Below are 19,728 nucleotides of genomic sequence, written 5' to 3'. Positions count from 1 at the left end.
GCACAACACGACAAAAATCGAAACAAAGCCATCAGGTAACGAGACAGCCAGCAATTTTACAGTTTGTAACCAGCCTTTACGTACATTTTATAGTTATAGTTTGTAACCATAGGCGGAATGCGACATTGTGTGTCAAAAGTTTGGACACGCCTCATCATTTGTGCTTTTTATATATTTTCACTACTATTGTAAATTCTCACTGAAAATATAAAAACTATGAATGAACATGAGAACATGTACTTGAAAACAGGTTTTATATTCTACATTCTTCAAAGTATCCACCCTTGAGGTGTCTCCAAACTTTTGGCCTATACTGCATGCATTATGAAATACTTTGAAGGATTCTTGTTCATTTCATTTGTTTTTGTTGTTTGTTTTATTGCTTTACAACTTTTATAGACAGCATTTTAATGGCTAAGTCTTTATTTTAAATGGGGAATTCCGAATTTTTGACATTAGGCTTAATCTTCGAGTTAGCGGGGGTTTAATTAGTCTTGGAGTTGTTCTGAACAAATTCCGTGCAGTTTGTCAGTGATTTGTTAGTTTCAGGGCTCCGGAGTGGCTGAGCTAGCGCAAGTCAAAGGTGGTTGAAATCAACTCCATCGACTAACTAAACCCCTGCTAAGTCGAAGATAATGCCTTATCTGAAAATTTCAATTACATGCGATGAAATTTTTCTGTTGAGGCAGCAAAGGGAGAAAAAATGGCAAAAGTAACTGACAAGTTACTTTTAAAGTAAGTTAGTTACTTTGATAATAAAGTAATCAGTAAAGTAACTACATTACTTTTTTAGGAGTAATCAGTAATTAAATTACTTTTTCAAGTAATCTGTGACAACACTGATCGTAGTAACTTAAAACAAACACTTCAAACTGGAATTAGTCCAATGACTCAAACAAAAAAAGGAGGCAAAGTATATGTACTGACTTGACAACCTGTATCTTCTGTAGAGAAGGAAAACGACACCTCCCACAAGGGAAACAACTGTGACCGCTCCAATAAGAATAGCTGTCCACTAGAACAAAGCACGCAACATAAAAATGTCTCTTTAATAAAACATTTACAACTTGTGTTTACCATCAAAATAAATATTGATAGACTGACAGGGACAGATTAAGCTCTAAAAGTTCATTCAGAAAGCAACAAAACTTCAGTAAACTAAAACACTCTTTGTGTGTTTATACCATGTTGGCTTCTGTCCTTTCCTCTATAATCTGCTGCATCTTGGCCTTGATCTCACTTCCAAATGGAGCCAGGTTCTAAAACAAAAGATATGAAGTAATAATTTCATACAGTATGACATTTAGAAGGCAACTACTGTGTACTATTTACCTAATAACTAATAGCAAAGGCCAGAACAATATGTTTGTTCACAAACATTCACTAAAATTATAAATGCAGTGACAAATCTACCTGATATATACTGCAACTCTCTTGTTCATTGTTTACTTCCATGGCTGACTGAGGTTTAGACAACAGCCTAAGCAGGTGACCCCTAGGTGTGAGATAATGGGAAACATAAGGATGTTGAGTAATAAGAAGACTAATGGAAAAGATGATTGCTGTGTGTAGAAATATGCATCATGAATCCGGATTAGAGCTGAAACGATTACTTGAATAATTCGAGTAAGTTGATTTTAAAAATTGATCGAGAAATTTTCTCCGCCTCGAGGAATCGTTTACTTTCGCCAGCTCTAAGCATGACGTTTTGCCCGGACTGCTTGTAATGCGGCACAATGAGCTGACGTCACGTACGTACAGTAAGAAGACAGAGGCGGCAGATATATTTGATTTCAATATACAGTCCCTGACAAAAGTTTTCTGAGTGAATCTCGGATCCATGCGGGCTCCAGTAGGTCTCCTGCAATATTTGCGGCGACTGTGGTGTAATTCAATGGAGGATTCATCTGAAAAATCCAGCTTTTGCCACAAAACAGTAAAGTTTGGTGGTGGTAAAATCATGGTCTGGGGTTACATCCGGTATGGGGGTGTGCGAGCAGGGCCGGCCCAGGCCATTTGGGGGGCCCTAAGAAAAATAATGCCAAGGGGCCCATATTTTTGGCCCACCATTTTGTCACAGTGTACTGTGAAACCCATACATGCAATCCAACCCATAGGTCCACATTTTGTATAATAATCATATTTTGTTGCACTGCATACTTCAAACTTCTCACCCAAAATGATTGTCAGTACGTACGGTCGATGGTGCCAACCTTTTTCTAAAAGAGGAAAAGAAGTTAAGGAATAACTTTGAAATTTTTAAGCTTGTAATCAAGTATCAAAACTCACAAACGTCAAATCAAACAAACTGTAGTAAACAAAATAGGATATAAATTAAACAATTTCACAGTCTCACAATGTACTGTACTGTCACAACCAGTACAACAGTACACAACTGTTGTATAAAGTGAAAGTCAAATATCACAACAGCAAATAAAGTATATACAGTTTAAAGCAGGTTCAACGTCACTCCCCAGGTTGCCAGATTGTAATGACAAGAAAATGGATGTTTGCATAGATAAACGGCAATGCGCGCAACATTATTCACGATGCTCTATTAACAACGTATAAAACGAGGTTGCCAGATTTGGGGGCCCCTAGTGGTCAGGGGCCTTATGCAGCTGCATAGTCTGCGTATAGGCTGGGCTGGCCTTGTGTGCGAGAGATCTGCAGGGTGGAAGGCAACATAAATAGTCTGAAATATCAACAAATCGTTGCTACCTCTTACATTCCTAACAATAAAAAGTAATTGCAATACCGTGAAACTGTGATATTTTGGCTTAAGAATATCATACCATCAGAATATCATACCGGAACATGCCTAGTTTGTTTATAATTGCTCTTTACGTTAAAAAAAATGTTTTATTTTATTACTCGATTAATCGATGGAATTTTCAGTACAATACTCGATTACTAAAATAGTCGATACGCTGCAGCCCTAATCGGGATCATGTAATTCATGTAGACAATCCAATGTAGGTTAAAGATCACATGCCCTCAGCAAAAAAAAGGTCAGCTATTAGATCAACCCTTGTGTCAGTAACTTGAGACGACAGCCTATTCCACACCCTCAAGTGGTCTCTCTTATGTTCAGTCACCACTCCCAATCTGGGCAAAGGGCAAGCAGAATTTACTAACAAATATTGCTTATCTGACCACAGAAACATTACTCAGTCCGTTTTCACGTGTCTAAGTCAATTTCGAAACTTATGTTAAGGCTTGCTAGATCTATAGAATGGAAAATAAATTTAACCCGATGACTTCATGTTTTCCATGCATTCATCATGTCATTTTCCTCTGTATCTATCCTGTTCCAGGAGAAGCAGAGGCGACTTTGCACACAGGGTGAAAAGCAAATTCAGAGGTACATAAATCCAGGATACTATATTCAAAATTGAATCCAAATATGATATCCAATTATATTCACTTAATTGCATTGTTGACAGTTATAGGAGAGTGCATGTGTGTATACACAAATAACTTTAAAAAATGTATATATATATTTGACTTCAATTTTTATGTATGCAAGCAGGATTATAATGAATTTGGAAATAAGTAAAACAATTTGCCTGGTGGGGCTACAGTTCCTAAAAGCAGTGTCAATGCCACATGATTACTCACTCACTCACTGTGGACTCCGCCTCTTTGGACGCACAACAAATTTACGTTCACGATATAGTAAAAGAGAGAAGTTCAAACAACACGTGCGCACGATTAATTTAAATTATGCGCAACTAACTTGCAAATGGAGTTGGATAAATTATTTTCTCACGTACCCGTTTCAGCTTTTGTGAATGCATGTCTATAACAACAACGTTAAGACTCCGTTTGTGGTAACAGATAGAATATCCTGTTTTACCCTTCAAAATAAAACTAATCTTTCCAGGATACGTCTTATTTGAAGAGGCTTTTTTCCCACAGCCTCAAAACCCGGCCCTACGTAGAGTATAAATGATCAAAATATAGGAAATACACCTTTATTTATGCACGCAACACAAAGTGTTTTTTTCCCTTTACTCAAATGTATATGGATTGCATTATTTTGAAAGTATACATGGCGGAATTTGCTTTTCATGAATTGTTCCTGAATGTGGCTTGTTCGACACCAGTATCTTGGAATCCAATTGGTGAACACTGTTGCCTTTCTAGCCAATCAACTGACGTTTTTGTTTGATAGTCTATCAATTCTTTTTCCGTGCAACGCGTGTTCAAGGTGAGATGGGTCGATTATGTTTGTAATTTTCCACAAATGCTTACAGTATTAAGACAGCAACGTTTATATCTGTCTCTATGTACTGTACGCAACATTCGCGATGAGAGCCAATTATCAGTACAAATACACTATCTTTAGCTAGCAAGCTAGCCGACCAATGACATCAGATTACCCACACATTTTGTGTTCCGCATTTTGTACAGCAAGAACTATCTAAGAATTTATATACTTAATGTATACTTCGTCAATTTGTAAGCAAATAAGATTGTTAACCATATTTTTATGACAATTTAGTTTGATAGTATGCCGTCAAAAATGTTTTGTGGTAAAATTGATGGCGATTAGTGCTGCAACGATTATCTCGAGTAATTCGATTAGAAAAAAAAGCTTCGAATCAAATTTAGCTTCTTCGAGGATTCGTTTAATTAAAGTGGCGTTGTAATGGTTTGTTTTGAAAGTGTTTGCATTTAGGTTTATTCTTTTGAGTGAATGCAGTCCTCCAGTAGCAACAGTATAACTCATCTAACATGGAGCTGGATCCAGCTGCTCCCTGTTAAGACCAATGTAAGGTTTTTTTGTTTGAGCTAATATAATTGTTTATGCATTCATAATATAGAGGTATATTTTGCATTTTTATGTTGGAATATATAATTGAACGATTTGTTAAAAGCATTGTAAAAATATTTTAGCATTTTATAGCATTTAAGCGAGCGGACTTTTGCAATGCAAATTTGCTAATTGTTCTTTTGTTGTACTTTTATCCTCATTTATTGTTAAATAGTTTGAGGCTAAGCTCGGGTATTTAAATTCATTTTTAAATGCATTTATTGCTCTAGTGAAATGAAAGTGCAATTCTGCATAGTTTGAAAAAACACTCGGGAATTTTATTTTGTATTCGTATTTACTGCTCTTTTGAAAGTGTAAACTTGGCAAGCCTTTGTTTCACATCTCCTAAAATTTGTTATGCAACGCATTAAATGTTCGTTATCCGATTACTCGATTATTTGAACTGATTGATTAATAGATTAAATAAACAATAGCTGCAGCCCTAATGGTGATAGATATCCAATCCATTTGAACTGAGAAGGTTGGCAGCGAATGATCACAGCCAGCCTTCCCAGCTCTAACAGATTAGGCATCTATCATCGTCTGACAGCCAATGAAAGGTTGAAAAACACTTGAAATACATTCCACTTCATAGATTTCTATTTTCTAGGTTTTCTGTGGAAATTACTGTTGGGCCACAATGGGAGTGTTGTCCACACTCATAAGGGGCTTTACAAGAGGAGCAGACAGAATGTCTGAATTCACCAGCAAGAGAGGTTCAAGGACTCATAATAAAGGCAGAGGTGCAAGACCAAGTGGAATAAATCTCTCTAGCGGAAAGTTTATGGCAATACGGGCTATGATTCCAGAGTTTGTGGTACCTAATCTGGACGGTTTTAAACTAAAGCCCTACGTGTCATACCGGTGTCCAGAAGGAACAGACCCTCCAGTCACTGCAGAGAGTCTGTTTGCTGAAGTGGCGGCGCCTCGGATTAAGAAGGACTTCAATGAAGGGATTTTTGACAAAGAGAAACTGGAGGAATACGGATTTGAACCCACACAGGACGGGAAGTTGTTTAAACTGTATCCAAAGAACTATGTGCGTTAAAATAGACACCAGATTACAGGGGAAGACTTCTACTGACAGTGGATGCCAACCAATCTTTTGCTGTGATACTGCTGAAACTTAATACTTTTTATTGTCATATTTTTCTCAAGTACAATAAAACCAAACAAAGAAGCCTGATATGATATTTGCATTACTAGAAGTCTCCTTGGCCTTCTGTATTTGTGTTATTTTCATTTTCCAGCCACCATCACTCAGTTTGTGCAAAATAGGCATGTGCCGATAACCGGTTTTAAGGTAAACCGTGGTATGAAAATGTCACCGATTCAAAACCATAAAAAATTTGTCATACCCTCCCTAAAGTATTAGCTATTTTTCATGTACCATAAATGCAGGGAGAAATCACTTGCAGCTGCAAGATTTAACCCTCCCCCACCGGTTGTTGCTCAGTGCCAGTGAGTCAGCTGTGCTACAAGGTGCCTAGAGGAGGTGAAACTGCATTTGCCTTTTGAGCATTACTAAATCTAGAAAATATTTGTTGTCATGGGTTATTCAATGTATTTCAAATTCAATGGCAAAATTAGTGGTGGGCGACGTCAACTGAATCTAGCCATATTTCAGTGAATTTACCAGAACTGTACATATTGTACTTGTCATGATATAAAATATATCCGGTTAAGAAGTTAGTTAACAGTACCACAGTATGTCAATGGAATTTGAGAACTGTACATTCTGTACCATTTATTACAATACACACATGATCGTCAACACGGCCAGTCCTCAAAGCGTTGGTCAACATGTATTTGTCGCTACCTGTGCCTCAACTGGTGCCCAGTCCCACCGCCACAAGTGAAGCATATGATCATAAAACGAGCAAGTTGCAAGAAGAAATGACAATGAGGAAGCATCATCAGGTGTGAAGGTGTTGCCTGCATTAGAGCTGGTGGATGGTGGAGTGATGCCCTCTGGGATGTATTGCCCACAGTCATCCTCTAGGGAAGTGTCAAAGCTGGCAGTGGGAGATTCATACTGGATCCTCAAGTGTCCTCCGCTATCTGTGTGAAGTTCTTTTGCTTCTGTAGCAGGGGGGGAGAGAGGAGCAGGTTCCTCCAGGGACAATCGAGACCAGTCCGCCCCATATGCCAGAGAGTTGTGGAGAATGTACGAGGCTACAACTGGACAGGCTCCTTTGTTAGACTCTAGGAGGAGAAAAAAAAGGTTTCCAGACAAAATCAACATATGTTGTGGCTTTTACCCTTCTCCTCACCCATAGTCTGTTGACAGTGAAGTATGTGGAAGTCATTGTGCATGCATGCTGCCAGCAGCAGATGCTCATGAGTCGGATGCCACTTCAGCCTCCACACCCCACCACCGAGCAAACTCTCACTAAAAGGCTGCCGCATATTTCTTCCATCCCACAGCAGAACAGTCTCATCATAGCTGTGAGAGGGAAAATACAAAATGTCCAATGCACTGATAGTAAAAAAAAAAAATCATTGCTTGATAACTGTAACAATAACCTTCCTGTAGCCAGGATATGTTCCCGATGTGGGTTGCTGTGAATGCTGCACACACCCATTGAATGCCTTTTGACAAAAAAAACACAGATGTTGTTTTAGTAGTTCACCGAAAGTCACAGCCATATTAATTACCTTTTACTGATGAATGTAGGGCTGGATGGACTGATCCTGAGGTCCCAACCTTTGAGTTTACAGTCATCTCCACCTAAAACCACACAAGAGGTTAATGCTTTTGTGTTCTGTTGGGTGGCGTGAGTCAAACACTAAAGCATTGCTCAATTTTGTTTTCAATTTTGTTTTAACTAGCAGTGCAACGGTTTGCGGTTCAAAGCCGAACCGTACGGTTCGCCCTGTAGGGTTCATACGCCTTTATGAACCACGCCTTTTCGGTTTTGCAATTAATTTATTCCGAACGCTTGTGGAATGAATTGGTCAAGCTCCGTGTGCCTGTGTGTGATGTGAAGCACAGCTGTGGAGAAATTCACGCCCCGCAAGTAAATGTCCGATCGCTGTCAAGCACCTGTGTAATAGAAGCCGAGTAACGCCCTCTCTCGCTTACGAGCGAAGTGAAAGTGAAACAAGAAAGGAAACAAAAAGCTATGGAGAGCGGAGCAGTGGAGAGACCGAATTTTGAGGAAGCACCGGCTTCTTTCAAATCTGCGGTGTGGCAATATTTCGGTTTCCCCGTGGACTACAATGCGGAGGGAGAGAAAATATTGAAAAAAAAAACATTTGCAAGCATAGCTCAGCGCTTGTTCCCTATGCTAATGGCAACACTTATAACATGACTCAGACACCTCTGCTGGCATCACCCACAGATATCACTTTCTCAGAGCAGTACAACCCCGAAGATGACACCAGTGAAAACACACGGCGGGCTTCGTGAATTTATTTGCAACGCTTGACCCGCGTTACTTTGTTCCCTCGCGGACATATTTCTCCAAGAACCTAATCCCCGACATTTATGAAATGGCACGCAAAGCCATCGAAGATGATTTCGCTAAAGCACATAGTTTCGCCCTGACCACTGATAGTTGGACGTCCCATGCTACAGAGTGCTACTACCTAACTGTGACGGTCCACTATAATTCATACCTGTCAAGTTGTACAGTCTCGGTGTAATTTGTTCAAGTGAGCACTGATTTTTAAATGTGTACGCTTGTCGTGCATTACGTTTGTTTTTTCCTCCGTTCGGATTTTGTCACCGCTACAGCGGCGAGACAATGTGCGTTAATACGTTGGTTGAATGACGCGAGAAAAGTCAGAGACACGGAGAACGAAGAGTGTTTATTGCGATGCTAGGCTAGGTGGCTCCAATATTTCCTGACTGTAGCTGACAGCCTACAATCTACGCGTAGATATCTCATGCATATAGAACTACGTGCGAAATGACAGACTCAGAAGCGTTAGTAAACAGCCGCCATTTTAGAGCAGTAAACTTCTCAGAAAGGCTATGTTGTAGTGAACCTTCCTAGCGAACCTAAGTAACTTTTTATCTAAAATACTCCTAAATTGCCAAAATCTTGACTTGAGTACATCTTTAAAGGATGAAACAGTTTTAAAATTTTCACATGTCGAAAGTAGACAGAAGGGAACAAATGCAAAAACGGGAGCAATTTTATCAACTTTAACAGTTGATTCACAACATTAAATGACCTCCAAACATAGCAAAGGTTACTATGTCTTTGTTTTTTGGAAAAAAAAAACATGAAAGGTAACACCAGTTACTTTGCCAAGTAACTTTTTTACTACCGTGTGTGTATTTCAGTAGTCAGTCACTACACTAGCCAAAGAGCTAAGAGGCATTTTAACAGTCGAAAATGTTTACATTTTAAGTGTTTATTTCATTTTCTTAAAAGCAAGATAAAGGCAGTTCAAAAAAAAAAAAAAAAAACGAACCGAAACAGTGATCCCAAAACCAAGGTTCAAACCAAACAGTGGGCTAACTGAACCGTTGCGCCCCAAGTTTTGACACCCTTGAATATAACCTCTGTCTGTTTTTTTGCTGGAGCTACATCTACTAATAGTGTGCCTTGTTCTGTCACAATGCATGCAAAAAAAAAAAAGCTAATAATTGTGACTGCTACATAAGTGATATGTACAATTTCTAAAAAAGGGTGTTACCTGAGTAAACCAACTGTGTGTCCCAATAGGAGAAGGCTGATATCCATGCCTCGAAGTCATGTGCCTTCCACTGTGACAAAGTTGTCAGGGCACCGTCATCCAAAGAGAGCACACTAACACGACCTGCAGAGTCGCTGCACACCACCCGTACATCACTGCTGCTGACAAGAGCCGTAGGTTATGAAAAACAATACAGGGACTGGTGTGCCCATGATATCAGTTATAAAGTACAGCTGGCTGTGGAGCACATTCACTTACCTGTCCAATCTTCCAGTTGACCAATCTAAGGACAAAGCCAACTGATCTCCTCCCAGCTCCACGCTGCTCAGAGCCTGCAGATTGCTGCCGCCTTCCTACTGAATACACAGCAATGAGTGTAGATAACCAGTCACATAAATGAGTAAAAAGCCCAGTGAAATGTCGAAGGAAATTAATACCAATCGCAAAATGATGTAAACAGCACTGTATATCTGCAATTGTTGTTGTAATTAGAAAGATTTCACCACCGTGACATTGTTGATACAGAAATATAGTGGCACATTTCTAACCTGGCAGTCTGACAGTGTATACAACTGCAGCTCTCCAGTGGCAGCTGCCAGCCCCAGCACGACCATTCCTGATATAGGCACATGACACCTGAGAAAATAATAATTCTGTGCTCAGAGTTAAGTGCTGACAATTTATGGTAATGTCCTGCCTTCTCAAACAACTGTTTCACAGTTCAAACTTCCTTATGCCGTCTGTTACCAATTTAAGAAAGTCTTTAAAGGTCTTACCATTTCAAATCTAAAATGGCAGCTGTGTCCATATGTTGAAGCTCAGTGAGAGGGGGACTCGTCAAACCTTTGTGTTGATATTCAAAAAGGTATAAACGGCCAGTACGGGTGGGGGCACCATCTTCTTCCCCTTTCTATAACAGGAAAGTAAACGTGCAAATTATCATCAATGGTCCAGAAAATAAAAAAACATTGTATGAGAAGGTAGTTACTAGGAATTATTTAGCTTTGCATAGCGCAGAATATAGTTATTACAAAATTTGATCTGACGAATGGTAAGACTCGGACAGATTTCAATTTGGAAGTAAATTTGAGATAAACTGGTCACTTTTTCAGTATCCATACTTTTTGTCACATTTCGATGCTGGAAATTGAGCCAACAGGTAGGCTGTATCCATTCTTTTTGTTTCATTGAAATTGTGAGGGAACCCAAAAGAAACCCGACCAATTAAATGCAATTTAGTCTGATTAACCTTTACAGGGACATTGGTCACTGCAGTGGACAGCTAAAAATCGTTTTTTCCTAAATGAATGCAATAATAAAAAATAAAAAAAACACTTAAGACCTTTAACCTTATATGGCAAGTGACTATTTTGGGTAATTAAAAAAAACAACTTAAACATTACCAATTATTGATATATTATTTTTCTTCAATTAATAATCTTTATTGTAAAAATATTTTATAATGATTATAAATTTTAATAAAAAAATAATGAAATTAAAATCAATCATAACAAAAATACACACTTGTTATGGTCCCAAGTAAGACTCAAATGCGGTGGCTCTGAACCTAGCTAAAGGTCACGAACCCCACGAGTTTCACAGGTGCATTCATCGAACCCTTCGGAATTTCTTAACAAAGCCATTTTTTTTTTTTTTTTACAAATTCAAAACCTAGCAAGCTAACACTTAAGTGAATTCCTGTTCAAATTTCTTCCAGATTTCAAATTTACCACAAATAATTTTGCAGTAGATTTTCACGTTGGTAAATGAAATGAAACATTTCATTTCACACTGGTTTTTTTTTTCATGTCATCGTCGTCTCCCGCTTATCCGAATCCGGGTCGCGGGGGCAGCAGCCTCAGCAAAGAGACCCACATAGCCCTCTCCCCAGCCACTTCTACCAGCTCATCTGGGAGAATCCCAAGGCGTTCCTAGGCCAGCCGAGATATAATCCCTCCAGCGTGTCCTGGGTCGCCCCTGGGGTTTCCTCCCAATTGGACATGCATGAAACACCTCCCGAGGGAGGCGTCCAGGGGGCATCCTAACCAGATGTCCAAACCACCTCAACTGGCTCCTCTCGACATGGAGGAGTAGCGGCTCTACTTTTCTACTTTCTACTTTTCATGTCCACATTCTCATTCTAGTGACATATCCTTGCATCATATACGATTTTCATTATGTAAAATGATGCTTTTTTTTTTTTTTTTTTTTTTTTTTTTAAACTCATTTGCTCCCGGAACCGTATAAATATGTTTTATTTTTAAATGCTCAACTGTCCCGCAACCGTATTTACACGTCTTTTGCGTTTTTTTTAATAAGAAGCATATATAGCTTCCGCTGTATCTGAGAAACAAAGAAAAACGCTCCAAACCAATTTTAAAGCAATAAAACTGGCCACTGGAGGGCAGTAGCGCATTTTGGAAGACTAGACAAGCCGATTCAACAGCAGTGAACGGCCGGCCAGCATTGTCAAAGCGCTGGCGGATTGAGCCCAGGCGGCGCTCCGACCGGACAAAACAACGAGAGGACGCCTGGGACACCAGGCGCTGGACGATCGTGCAAAACGAGTGAAACCCCCCGTGGAGCGGCTCGCCTAGCAGACCCCGCAGAAATGCAAAAATAATCCATCTTTGTGAGACAGACAACGATGAGGGAAAAGTTTACACAGCTGACGTGGCGACAACGGCGTCATCTCGGCGACAAACCGTCATCTCTCAGTCGTTGTGTGTGAATAAATTGTTACTATTCTATCTAAAGCTCTATTTGTCTGGTTGTTCATAGTATTTTGTAAAAGGAAAACATTATTCAGATGTTTGGGATGTAACTAATGCAAAAAATAGCTTTGTTAAAGTCAAAGTTATGTTTGAAATGTATGCGTTTACAAAAAGCTCATTTTCTCCGTTTTTTCATCAGAAATTGGAAAATTGCTCAAACTAAGCTATTTTCTAATGCTGATTTCTAAAGAATGGAAAAAGATACGAACCTACTTTTTTTTTCTGCTGAAAGAAGAGAGTCCAATCTTTCTTTTGGTGGGTTCAAAGTTTATATAGCAATAGAACAGAATTTTCTGTGGGCCTTGCAAAATCAGTCAAAATCCAGAAAAAACGGCCGGGAGCGAAGGGCCTTGCTCTGGTGAAAATGGCTGGGAGTGAAAGAGTTAATTACACAGTTCACGCTGTCTGTAGGTCTGTTATACTTCCTCATACCAAGTGCCAGTCAACCTTCCAGGGAGCAAACCGATTTCTCCTCCCATTAGATAGAGGGCTAGGAGTTGAAAGAAGTAGAATAAAGCCTGTAAATTTAGGGCAAACCAGTCCAAAACCTGGTCTAAAAACGCCACTTTGCCTAAATTTAGTCAGCATACGAAATAGGGCTCTGCCTTTCTTAACCTTCACCGAACCCCTTAGGCTTACTCACCGAACCCCAGTTAAGAACCAATGCTGTAATGTTTTACTCGTTGCATGCCACTGACGGTGATAAACGTTCTATTTTGACTGGGAAGACTGGCTGTGAATGCTCATCTTTCAGTGCAAATGGCGCAAGACGTCCTATAGACCCCAATCACGTGATGTCACAACTCCGCCCCCCTGATTGGTGCCGCCATATTGTCAGCTCATCGTGTTTACATATTACCGCTACGTACATTCCTCCTATTACTGCACCAAGAAAATGATAGAAATTTGGATCGATTGTCAAGCTAAAAGGACCCGCCCCCGAGATCCCGGAAATCTAGCATATTGTGTGCGTGACGTCACGACAAGGAAACAACCGGGACCGGCTCAGTGCTTAGTACTGAGTGGCGGCGATGATGGTGGACAATTTTGTTTGTAGTTGCAGCGACGAATCCGACGTAACGAACATTCTTCTAAAGGTGACAAGGAGAGTTATGAACCTTTCTTTGGTGTTTTGTGTTACCAATTTGAGCCCAAACGAAAGCCATTGCAGCCTAATGAAAGGATCATTGAGGGGAGCAATCACACAGATGAAACACCGGCAACATATCTTGTGGGAAACACCGAATGGTTTGTTTTGCATTTCTTTTTGTGAAGCTGATACACCGTGACTGCAAAATAATGTAATGTATAGAATAATTATCATTTATTGTGCTATCATAGGTTTTCGCTCTGCCAACAGACAAAAATATGAATGGGATCAGAGGATTTGTTCTATATATTTTACGAGCGATAATTTACACATGTGTCCAGTCCTATATCCAATGCGTGATGTTTTTATTATAAAAGACTACTCACTCTGGCCATTTCCAGCTTGGCTGCTCCGCTCCTTTGGTTAGCCTGGGGTGGTCTCATTAGAACCAGTCATCGTTCTCTTTCTTTATATCTCGGGACATTTAGGTGGCTCCGCGTGTACGGTGGGCACCGCATCTGCTTTCAGCAGCAATTTCTTAGCAAAACCTGATTTCATTTGTCCATAGTTCGAATAGCTTTCAGGTGTAAAATGCGCACCACACAAAACCGTGCCAGAGGCTGGGTCTGCAAAATTAGCCCTCTTAGCATGGACGAACTTTACTCATTGTCTGCCCAGCTCTTTTTCTCGAGTTCGGGAACTCATGGGTACTACATTGCGACAAATGGCTATTTGTAGACCACATAGCATGACAGGTTTGAACCATTTTAGCGATTTTTTGATAAAACACGAACGCAACTCTCTCGTCGATAAACAACGATGGCACCTGCCTCGACCTTTCATTTCTTTGTTATGACGTCTCCGCCCCATTCGGCTGTTTCCGGAATACTTTCGGAAATGTTCGTAATTTTCGATAATTGCTCATGAATGTGATTTATTTTTTTTGTGAACTTTATTAATATTTGTTATCTTGCCACATAACGGTGCTATTGATATCTCATAGCCCCTTCGTGTTTTAATACCCTTTAAAGCACCGTAAAAAATGAAGTATTTCACATTGAGTGCTGCCCTCAACATGACTCGAAAGCGCGAATTCAAACCTCTCAGTTTTTATTTGGCACCGATTAACCCAAGAAAACCCGCGACCCTCGTGAGGAATAAGCGGCATGGAAAATGAATGAATGAATGAATAATTTCATAATAGTAATTGAAGGAACTATTCACTATTCAAACAGGGAACTATTTTCTCCACTAGAAGGCATTCATGCTCTTTGGACAAAGAATGCTTAATTTGTCTTATTTTTCTCTCTCGCTGGAATTCACTGATTTTTGTTGTTGTTGTTTGGTATTTCTTTGACTTAATGTGGTTATGTAATTGTTATTGTTCAGTATCATTATAACAGTTCATATTATAGATCAGACATGTCCAAAGTCCGGCCCGGGGGCCAAATGCGGCCCGTGGTCAAATTTCATCCAGCCCCCAGCCTCTGTCATAAAATCAATAACGTCTGGCCCGCACACAGTCTTAATAAATTGGTCAGCAGTACTGCTACCAGCATTTGAGGTAGCTTACACACTAAATGCTGCTCCTCATTTACCCACTAAAAAGCAACACTACTCTAAGCAACATTATCCCGTGTGACCTTTTACTCCCAATTTTCTAAAATGGTCACAATCAACAACAACAACAAAAAGAAATTTGACTGTGACGGCCAACGCTTCAAGGATAGGTGGAAATTGGGCTATTTCTTCACTAAAATACGCAACAACTGTGTTTGCTTCATTTGCAAAGAGACAGTCGCTGTTTTTAAAGAGTTCAATGCATGGCGATTTTACCCAACAAGACACGCTGACATGTACGACAAGATTACAGGGAAGATGCATAGCGAGAAATTGAAGCTAGTTTAATGTTACAGCAGCAGTGTTTCGCAAGAGCCCGAGAGTCAGAAGCTTAGCCACAAAGGCTAGTTGCGAGATCGTTGAAATTATTAATTAAAAAAAAAAAAAAAAAAAAAAAAAAAAAAGCAAATGTGACACACATATTGGCTAGCTAAAATTTGCTTAAATATATTGTTCAACATAAAGGACGTCAGCCAAGGTCGGCCCCCCACATGTTTACCACACCAAATCTGGCCCCCTTTGCAAAAAGTTTGGACACTCCTGTTATAGATAGTTTGTGCTGAGAGAAAAAAATACCATCGTTTAAAAAAAAAAAAAAGCATTTACTAACAATGTGAGTCATTACTTGAGTATTCTTTTCATTGGATACTTTTTATTTGTGCTTGAGTACATTTTTTGGATGACTACTTTTATTTTTGAGTAATATTATTTTGAAGGAACGCTACTCTTACTTGAGTAAAAATTTTGGCTACTCTACCCACCTCTGGTCCATTGGAACCAAACTATTAAACGAGGAAAGCAAGGACACTGACCCCTTTTTGGAGCTGGTAAGTCCCGCAGACCAGGAATCCGTGGCGGTGAGGCACGGGGCACCATTCGACGGTGTCAGCACTCAACTCTGTGTCAAACACTTGCAGGCTGCGGGTCCTTGACTTCCAAGCCATGCCTGACAGCTCTGCATAACGTTACGGTGCTGACCCCAAAACTGGAAAGAGGATTAATGTAAACACATTAAATTATATGCGTTTCAAAAAAAGCAAAACAAAAGGTTTAAAAAATACAACATTCAACGCACCCTGCTATCTCATCCAACAAATCGGTAGCTAGCTTTACAAGAGTTAGCTTGACTGCAGTACTGTATTTTAACTCTATCCGACAACAGATAGGACAAACTATGGTCAAGAGAGGTGTACAAAAAGTTGGCGACACATTAAATAACGGAATATAAATGGCTATATTTGATGAACTCACGTCGTTATCGATCTGCTACGCGCTTTCAGGATGCGAGCTGATTGTCGTGTCATTACCGCCACCTTGCTTTCCGGTTGCTCCATTCGTCACAAAAAAACAACAACAATATCCTACTATAAACATATTTTTGGCAATATTATAATAAGCACAGTTCAATTATAATTGTTGAAAGCAAAAATGCAAAAACAAACTGAGTGTCAAATTATTAGGGTAAATGTGTTTTAAGTCGAAAGAGATGTTTTGTGTTGTTTTCTATTCTCTAAACAAGAACATAGCTTTAAATGATCAATTTATTAAAGAAAAGTAGGAACATAGGCGGAAGATGGATAAATTAAAGTATGGGTGATGTCGTGACTCGTGACGTCTGACTGGTGGCAAGAGGTCCTCGATCTGCTCTGGAGCCGTGACATCGCCGGACCAGATCAGAGTGGAGTCAACAGCCTCCCTTTGGGTATCTACGCGATGGACTTTAACGTGAAAAAGCTTGCCACGGGTGCTGGGCTGCTTTTTACACGGGCTGTTCAGGTAGGAAATGTTCTCACTAGAAGCTCGTGTGCCGCTACACTGGTGTTGCGATTCGAAGCTTTGCTTCTGCCGTATGTTTCGAACCTACCGGCTAACGCTATCAACATTGGCAGATAAGTCCCAACATGCTTTGGCTTTGTTAGTGTTAGGGTTACATTGCTTTAAAAGTTAGCAATGCCCGTTAATACTGCACTGCTGGAAAATGTTGGGGAGAGCAGCATGACGTATTTCTTTAACTCACTGGCTGCCATTGACGGCGATAGACGTCCAATCGAGCCCCTCCTGGTTCAAATGAACTGGACGTCTTCAGCCGTCAATGGCACTGAATTAGGATAATTCACTGCCAGCCCCTCCCAGTTGAAATGGATCGTAAATCTATCGCTGTCAGTTGTTGCCATGTACATTTTATAGGTCGAGTGACCATAGGCGGAGTTTGACTTTTGGGGCAGGGGGGCACAAGATATTGATGACCCCGAAACGCAGGCGCCTCCAGAAAGTTTTCATAGGGGTGGCCAGATGGGGCCACTTAAAATCTTGGGGTAGCCAAAACTAAAAGCCATAATATCAGGTTTTCATTATATTATTGCAGTAAAAAGGTCAGGGGAAAACTATCAGAAAGACTTAAGGACACGGCTACTGATATACTTTGGTGTATTGTGTAATATTTGATGTTACTAATGATTTAATGCGCATAGTCCGTAACTGTCCAGTCAACATTTTGAGTTCCACAACAATTATGCTTTATTGTGTAATGTATATATTAGGCATAAGGTGTACATTTAACTAGGGCTGTCAAACGATTAAAATTTTTAATCGAGTCAATCACAGCTTAAAAATTAATTAATCGTAATTAATCGCAGTTCAAACCATCTCTAAAATATGCCTATTTTTCTGTAAATTATTGTTGGAATTGACAGATAAGACAAGACGGATATATTCATTCAACATACTGTACACAAGTACTGTATTTCTTTATTATAACAATAAATCCACAAGATGGCATTAACTTTATTAACATTCTTTCTGTGAAAGGGATCCACGGATAGAAAGACTTGTAATTCGTAAAGGATAAATGTGAGTTTGTATATTGTGACTAAATATTGCCACCTAGTGTATTTGTTGAGCTTTCAGTAAATGATACTGTAGCGACTTAACTGTCCTGCCCAAATTTATTAGCGCCCGTTAACGTGATAAATTTGACAGCCCTACATTTAACAAAACATAACAAATGCATTCATTTGGGATGAAATGCATAACTGATGCTACAACAATCTAACGATATACTGGCAAGCGGGGTGACCAGTGGGGTGGCCAACCAATTTATAGGGGTGGCCGTGGTCACCCCTGGCCACCCTCTGGTGGCGCCACTGGCAGTGTCAGCAATAAAATTAACTTACAGGAATATTTATAATAATAAGTTGACAATGAGCGTTTTTTTCCCCCCATCATTCTTGAGGGGAATTCTAAATCAGGCTCCCTAGGCAATACCTTTCGCCAAGATCGTCATCCATTGAATTTGGTACGCCCGCCGGTGTCGTGCCAATGTAGTTACCCCAGTCAAAAATTTTATCCCCTGGGCGGAGCCATATGGAGGTAGATTTGTGTCTTGATTATTCAATCCAAAAAAAGTTGCTTCAATCAAAATATATATTTTCAACCAAAAAAAAGTCGCTTCAATCAAAAAAAAAAAAAAGTGTTTGAATGCAAAAATAGATTAGAATTTGAAATTAAAAAATCTAAAAAAAAAATGCATGTAAAATTTTTCTTTGATTAATTTTTAATTGTTTTTTTTTTTTAAGTCAAGTTTTTTTTGTTGTTTTTTTTTAATTGAAACAACTCTTTGAAGTAATGTTGATTTGTGTTTGGGCCACATTTTGGCGAGGACATTTTTGTCTTCGTTATTCAATCAAAAAATAAATTGCTTAAAAAAAAAATATAGATTTTCAAAAAAAAAATCACTTCAATCAAAAAAGAAACATTTCAATCATAGAAAATAGTTTTTGAATGCGAAAAAATATTTGAGATTGAAAAATTTGCATTTGAACACTTAATTTTTCATTGGAAAAAGTTTTCGTTGATTGAAGCAATCCTTTTTGTGTTTGGGCCATATTATGATTAGGACATTTGAGTCTAAATTATTCAATCCCCCAAAAAGTTGCTTCAATCAAAAAAAAAAAACAAAATTTCAATGAAAGAAAAAATATCTTTTTTTAAATATTTTTTTTTCGATTAAAAACATTATTTTTTTGGAAAATTATATGCAAAGCAAATGACCGTCTAAGGTGCTCGAAAAATAACTTCGACCCATTATAAAAATGTTTTTTGTTTATTTCATTCATTTTGGTTGCAGTTTTATTGCTTTACAACTTATATATATATAAATAGGAAAGTCAATTACATGCAATGTCACTTTTCAGCCACCCCTTAAAATCCGCTTATGCACGTGACTATTTTTGGTAATATTAAAAAAATAACTAAAGATCTGGCGTCTACATCCGTTGACATCACATTTTGGGTCATGTAGGCCACAATATTGACATTTTTCTAATGCAATACTGTTGTCATGATACTTTTTTTTTTTTTTTTTACTTGATATTGATGATATAAAAAAATCTCGATTCTAGATATAATTTCTGATACTACAGAAATCAAAAACTCAAAATGCTCATGCTCAAAATGGATTGGATATCTGTTGCCGTCTATGACAGCCGAGACAGATGAGTGCTCTAGTGTAATTCTGTGTCAACATTTCTGAATTGGACAATACAGAATATGTGGATCAACTAAAGGCGTAGGTTTGGTATCAAGATTGGAAGGGACGATATAACCGCATAACCTGCATGTACACTTTTTGCTGGGGATGGGACATTAATCAAACCAAACAGATTTGGTGTATTGGGGTCAGGGCCACATTTTTCGCGAGTATGAACGTAATTAATTGATAAGCGAAATGATCAAAGCAAAAATGAATCTGTATTGACCTACAGTGCCTTGCAAAA

General features: G+C 39.0%; 4 protein-coding genes across 10 annotated transcripts in view; 2 read left to right on the top strand and 2 right to left on the bottom strand.

The window, feature by feature from the left end:
- Positions 1-3,821, bottom strand: part of pnpla7b (patatin-like phospholipase domain containing 7b) — a 42,686-nt gene extending 38,865 nt beyond the window's left edge. Inside the window, 4 exon segments of the mRNA XM_057832443.1 lie at positions 928-1,015; positions 1,185-1,259; positions 1,414-1,495; positions 3,777-3,821. Of these exon segments, the coding sequence (XP_057688426.1) occupies positions 928-1,015; positions 1,185-1,259; positions 1,414-1,455 (205 nt within the window). The 5' untranslated portion in view covers positions 1,456-1,495; positions 3,777-3,821.
- Positions 3,822-4,094: 273 nt separating this feature from the next.
- Positions 4,095-6,079, top strand: mrpl41 (mitochondrial ribosomal protein L41). Its single transcript, XM_057832458.1, has 2 exons — positions 4,095-4,213; positions 5,430-6,079. Exon 2 carries the CDS (start codon positions 5,460-5,462, stop codon positions 5,865-5,867), a length of 408 nt encoding a protein of 135 aa, XP_057688441.1. The 5' UTR covers positions 4,095-4,213; positions 5,430-5,459; the 3' UTR covers positions 5,868-6,079.
- Positions 6,001-16,487, bottom strand: dph7 (diphthamide biosynthesis 7). 2 transcript variants are annotated; one of them, XM_057832449.1, is made up of 10 exons: positions 16,205-16,487; positions 15,766-15,938; positions 10,246-10,379; positions 10,018-10,105; positions 9,728-9,822; positions 9,470-9,630; positions 7,478-7,550; positions 7,346-7,411; positions 7,093-7,265; positions 6,001-7,024 (listed from the first exon to the last, which is right to left on the bottom strand). In XM_057832449.1, exons 2-10 carry the CDS (start codon positions 15,895-15,897, stop codon positions 6,618-6,620), a joined length of 1,329 nt encoding a protein of 442 aa, XP_057688432.1. In that variant the 5' UTR covers positions 15,898-15,938; positions 16,205-16,487; the 3' UTR covers positions 6,001-6,617. The 2 variants fall into 2 exon arrangements, with proteins under 2 accessions (XP_057688432.1, XP_057688433.1); XM_057832450.1 differs by having other exon boundaries at positions 6,005-7,024; positions 9,470-9,627; positions 16,205-16,435.
- Positions 16,135-19,728, top strand: part of sh3glb2a (SH3-domain GRB2-like endophilin B2a) — a 45,468-nt gene continuing 41,874 nt past the window's right edge. For 2 of the 6 annotated variants that reach the window (XM_057832456.1, XM_057832451.1), the window contains exon 1: positions 16,135-16,729. In XM_057832456.1, coding sequence (XP_057688439.1) covers positions 16,667-16,729 — 63 coding nt within the window. In that variant the 5' untranslated portion in view covers positions 16,135-16,666. The remainder of the gene's footprint in view (positions 16,730-19,728) is intronic. The other 4 variants (XM_057832453.1, XM_057832452.1, XM_057832457.1 and 1 more) reach the window with 3 other exon arrangements.

This window comes from Corythoichthys intestinalis, chromosome 3 (genome assembly GCF_030265065.1).
Source record: "Corythoichthys intestinalis isolate RoL2023-P3 chromosome 3, ASM3026506v1, whole genome shotgun sequence".
Taxonomy (NCBI): domain Eukaryota; kingdom Metazoa; phylum Chordata; class Actinopteri; order Syngnathiformes; family Syngnathidae; genus Corythoichthys; species Corythoichthys intestinalis.
This window is presented reverse-complemented; position numbering and strand designations above follow the sequence as displayed.

Excerpts from the sequence above, each read along its gene's own strand:
- mrpl41 (XM_057832458.1), top strand. The coding sequence starts at position 5,460 with ATGGGAGTGTTGTCCACACTCATAAGGGGCTTTACAAGAGGAGCAGAC.
- dph7 (XM_057832449.1), bottom strand. The coding sequence starts at position 15,897 with ATGGCTTGGAAGTCAAGGACCCGCAGCCTGCAAGTGTTTGACACAGAG. Across the intron at positions 9,823-10,017 it reads ATACACTGTCAGACTGCCAG|GAAGGCGGCAGCAATCTGCA; the intron begins GTTAGAAATGTG and ends TGTATTCAGTAG. Across the intron at positions 7,412-7,477 it reads CCTACATTCATCAGTAAAAG|GCATTCAATGGGTGTGTGCA; the intron begins GTAATTAATATG and ends TTTTGTCAAAAG.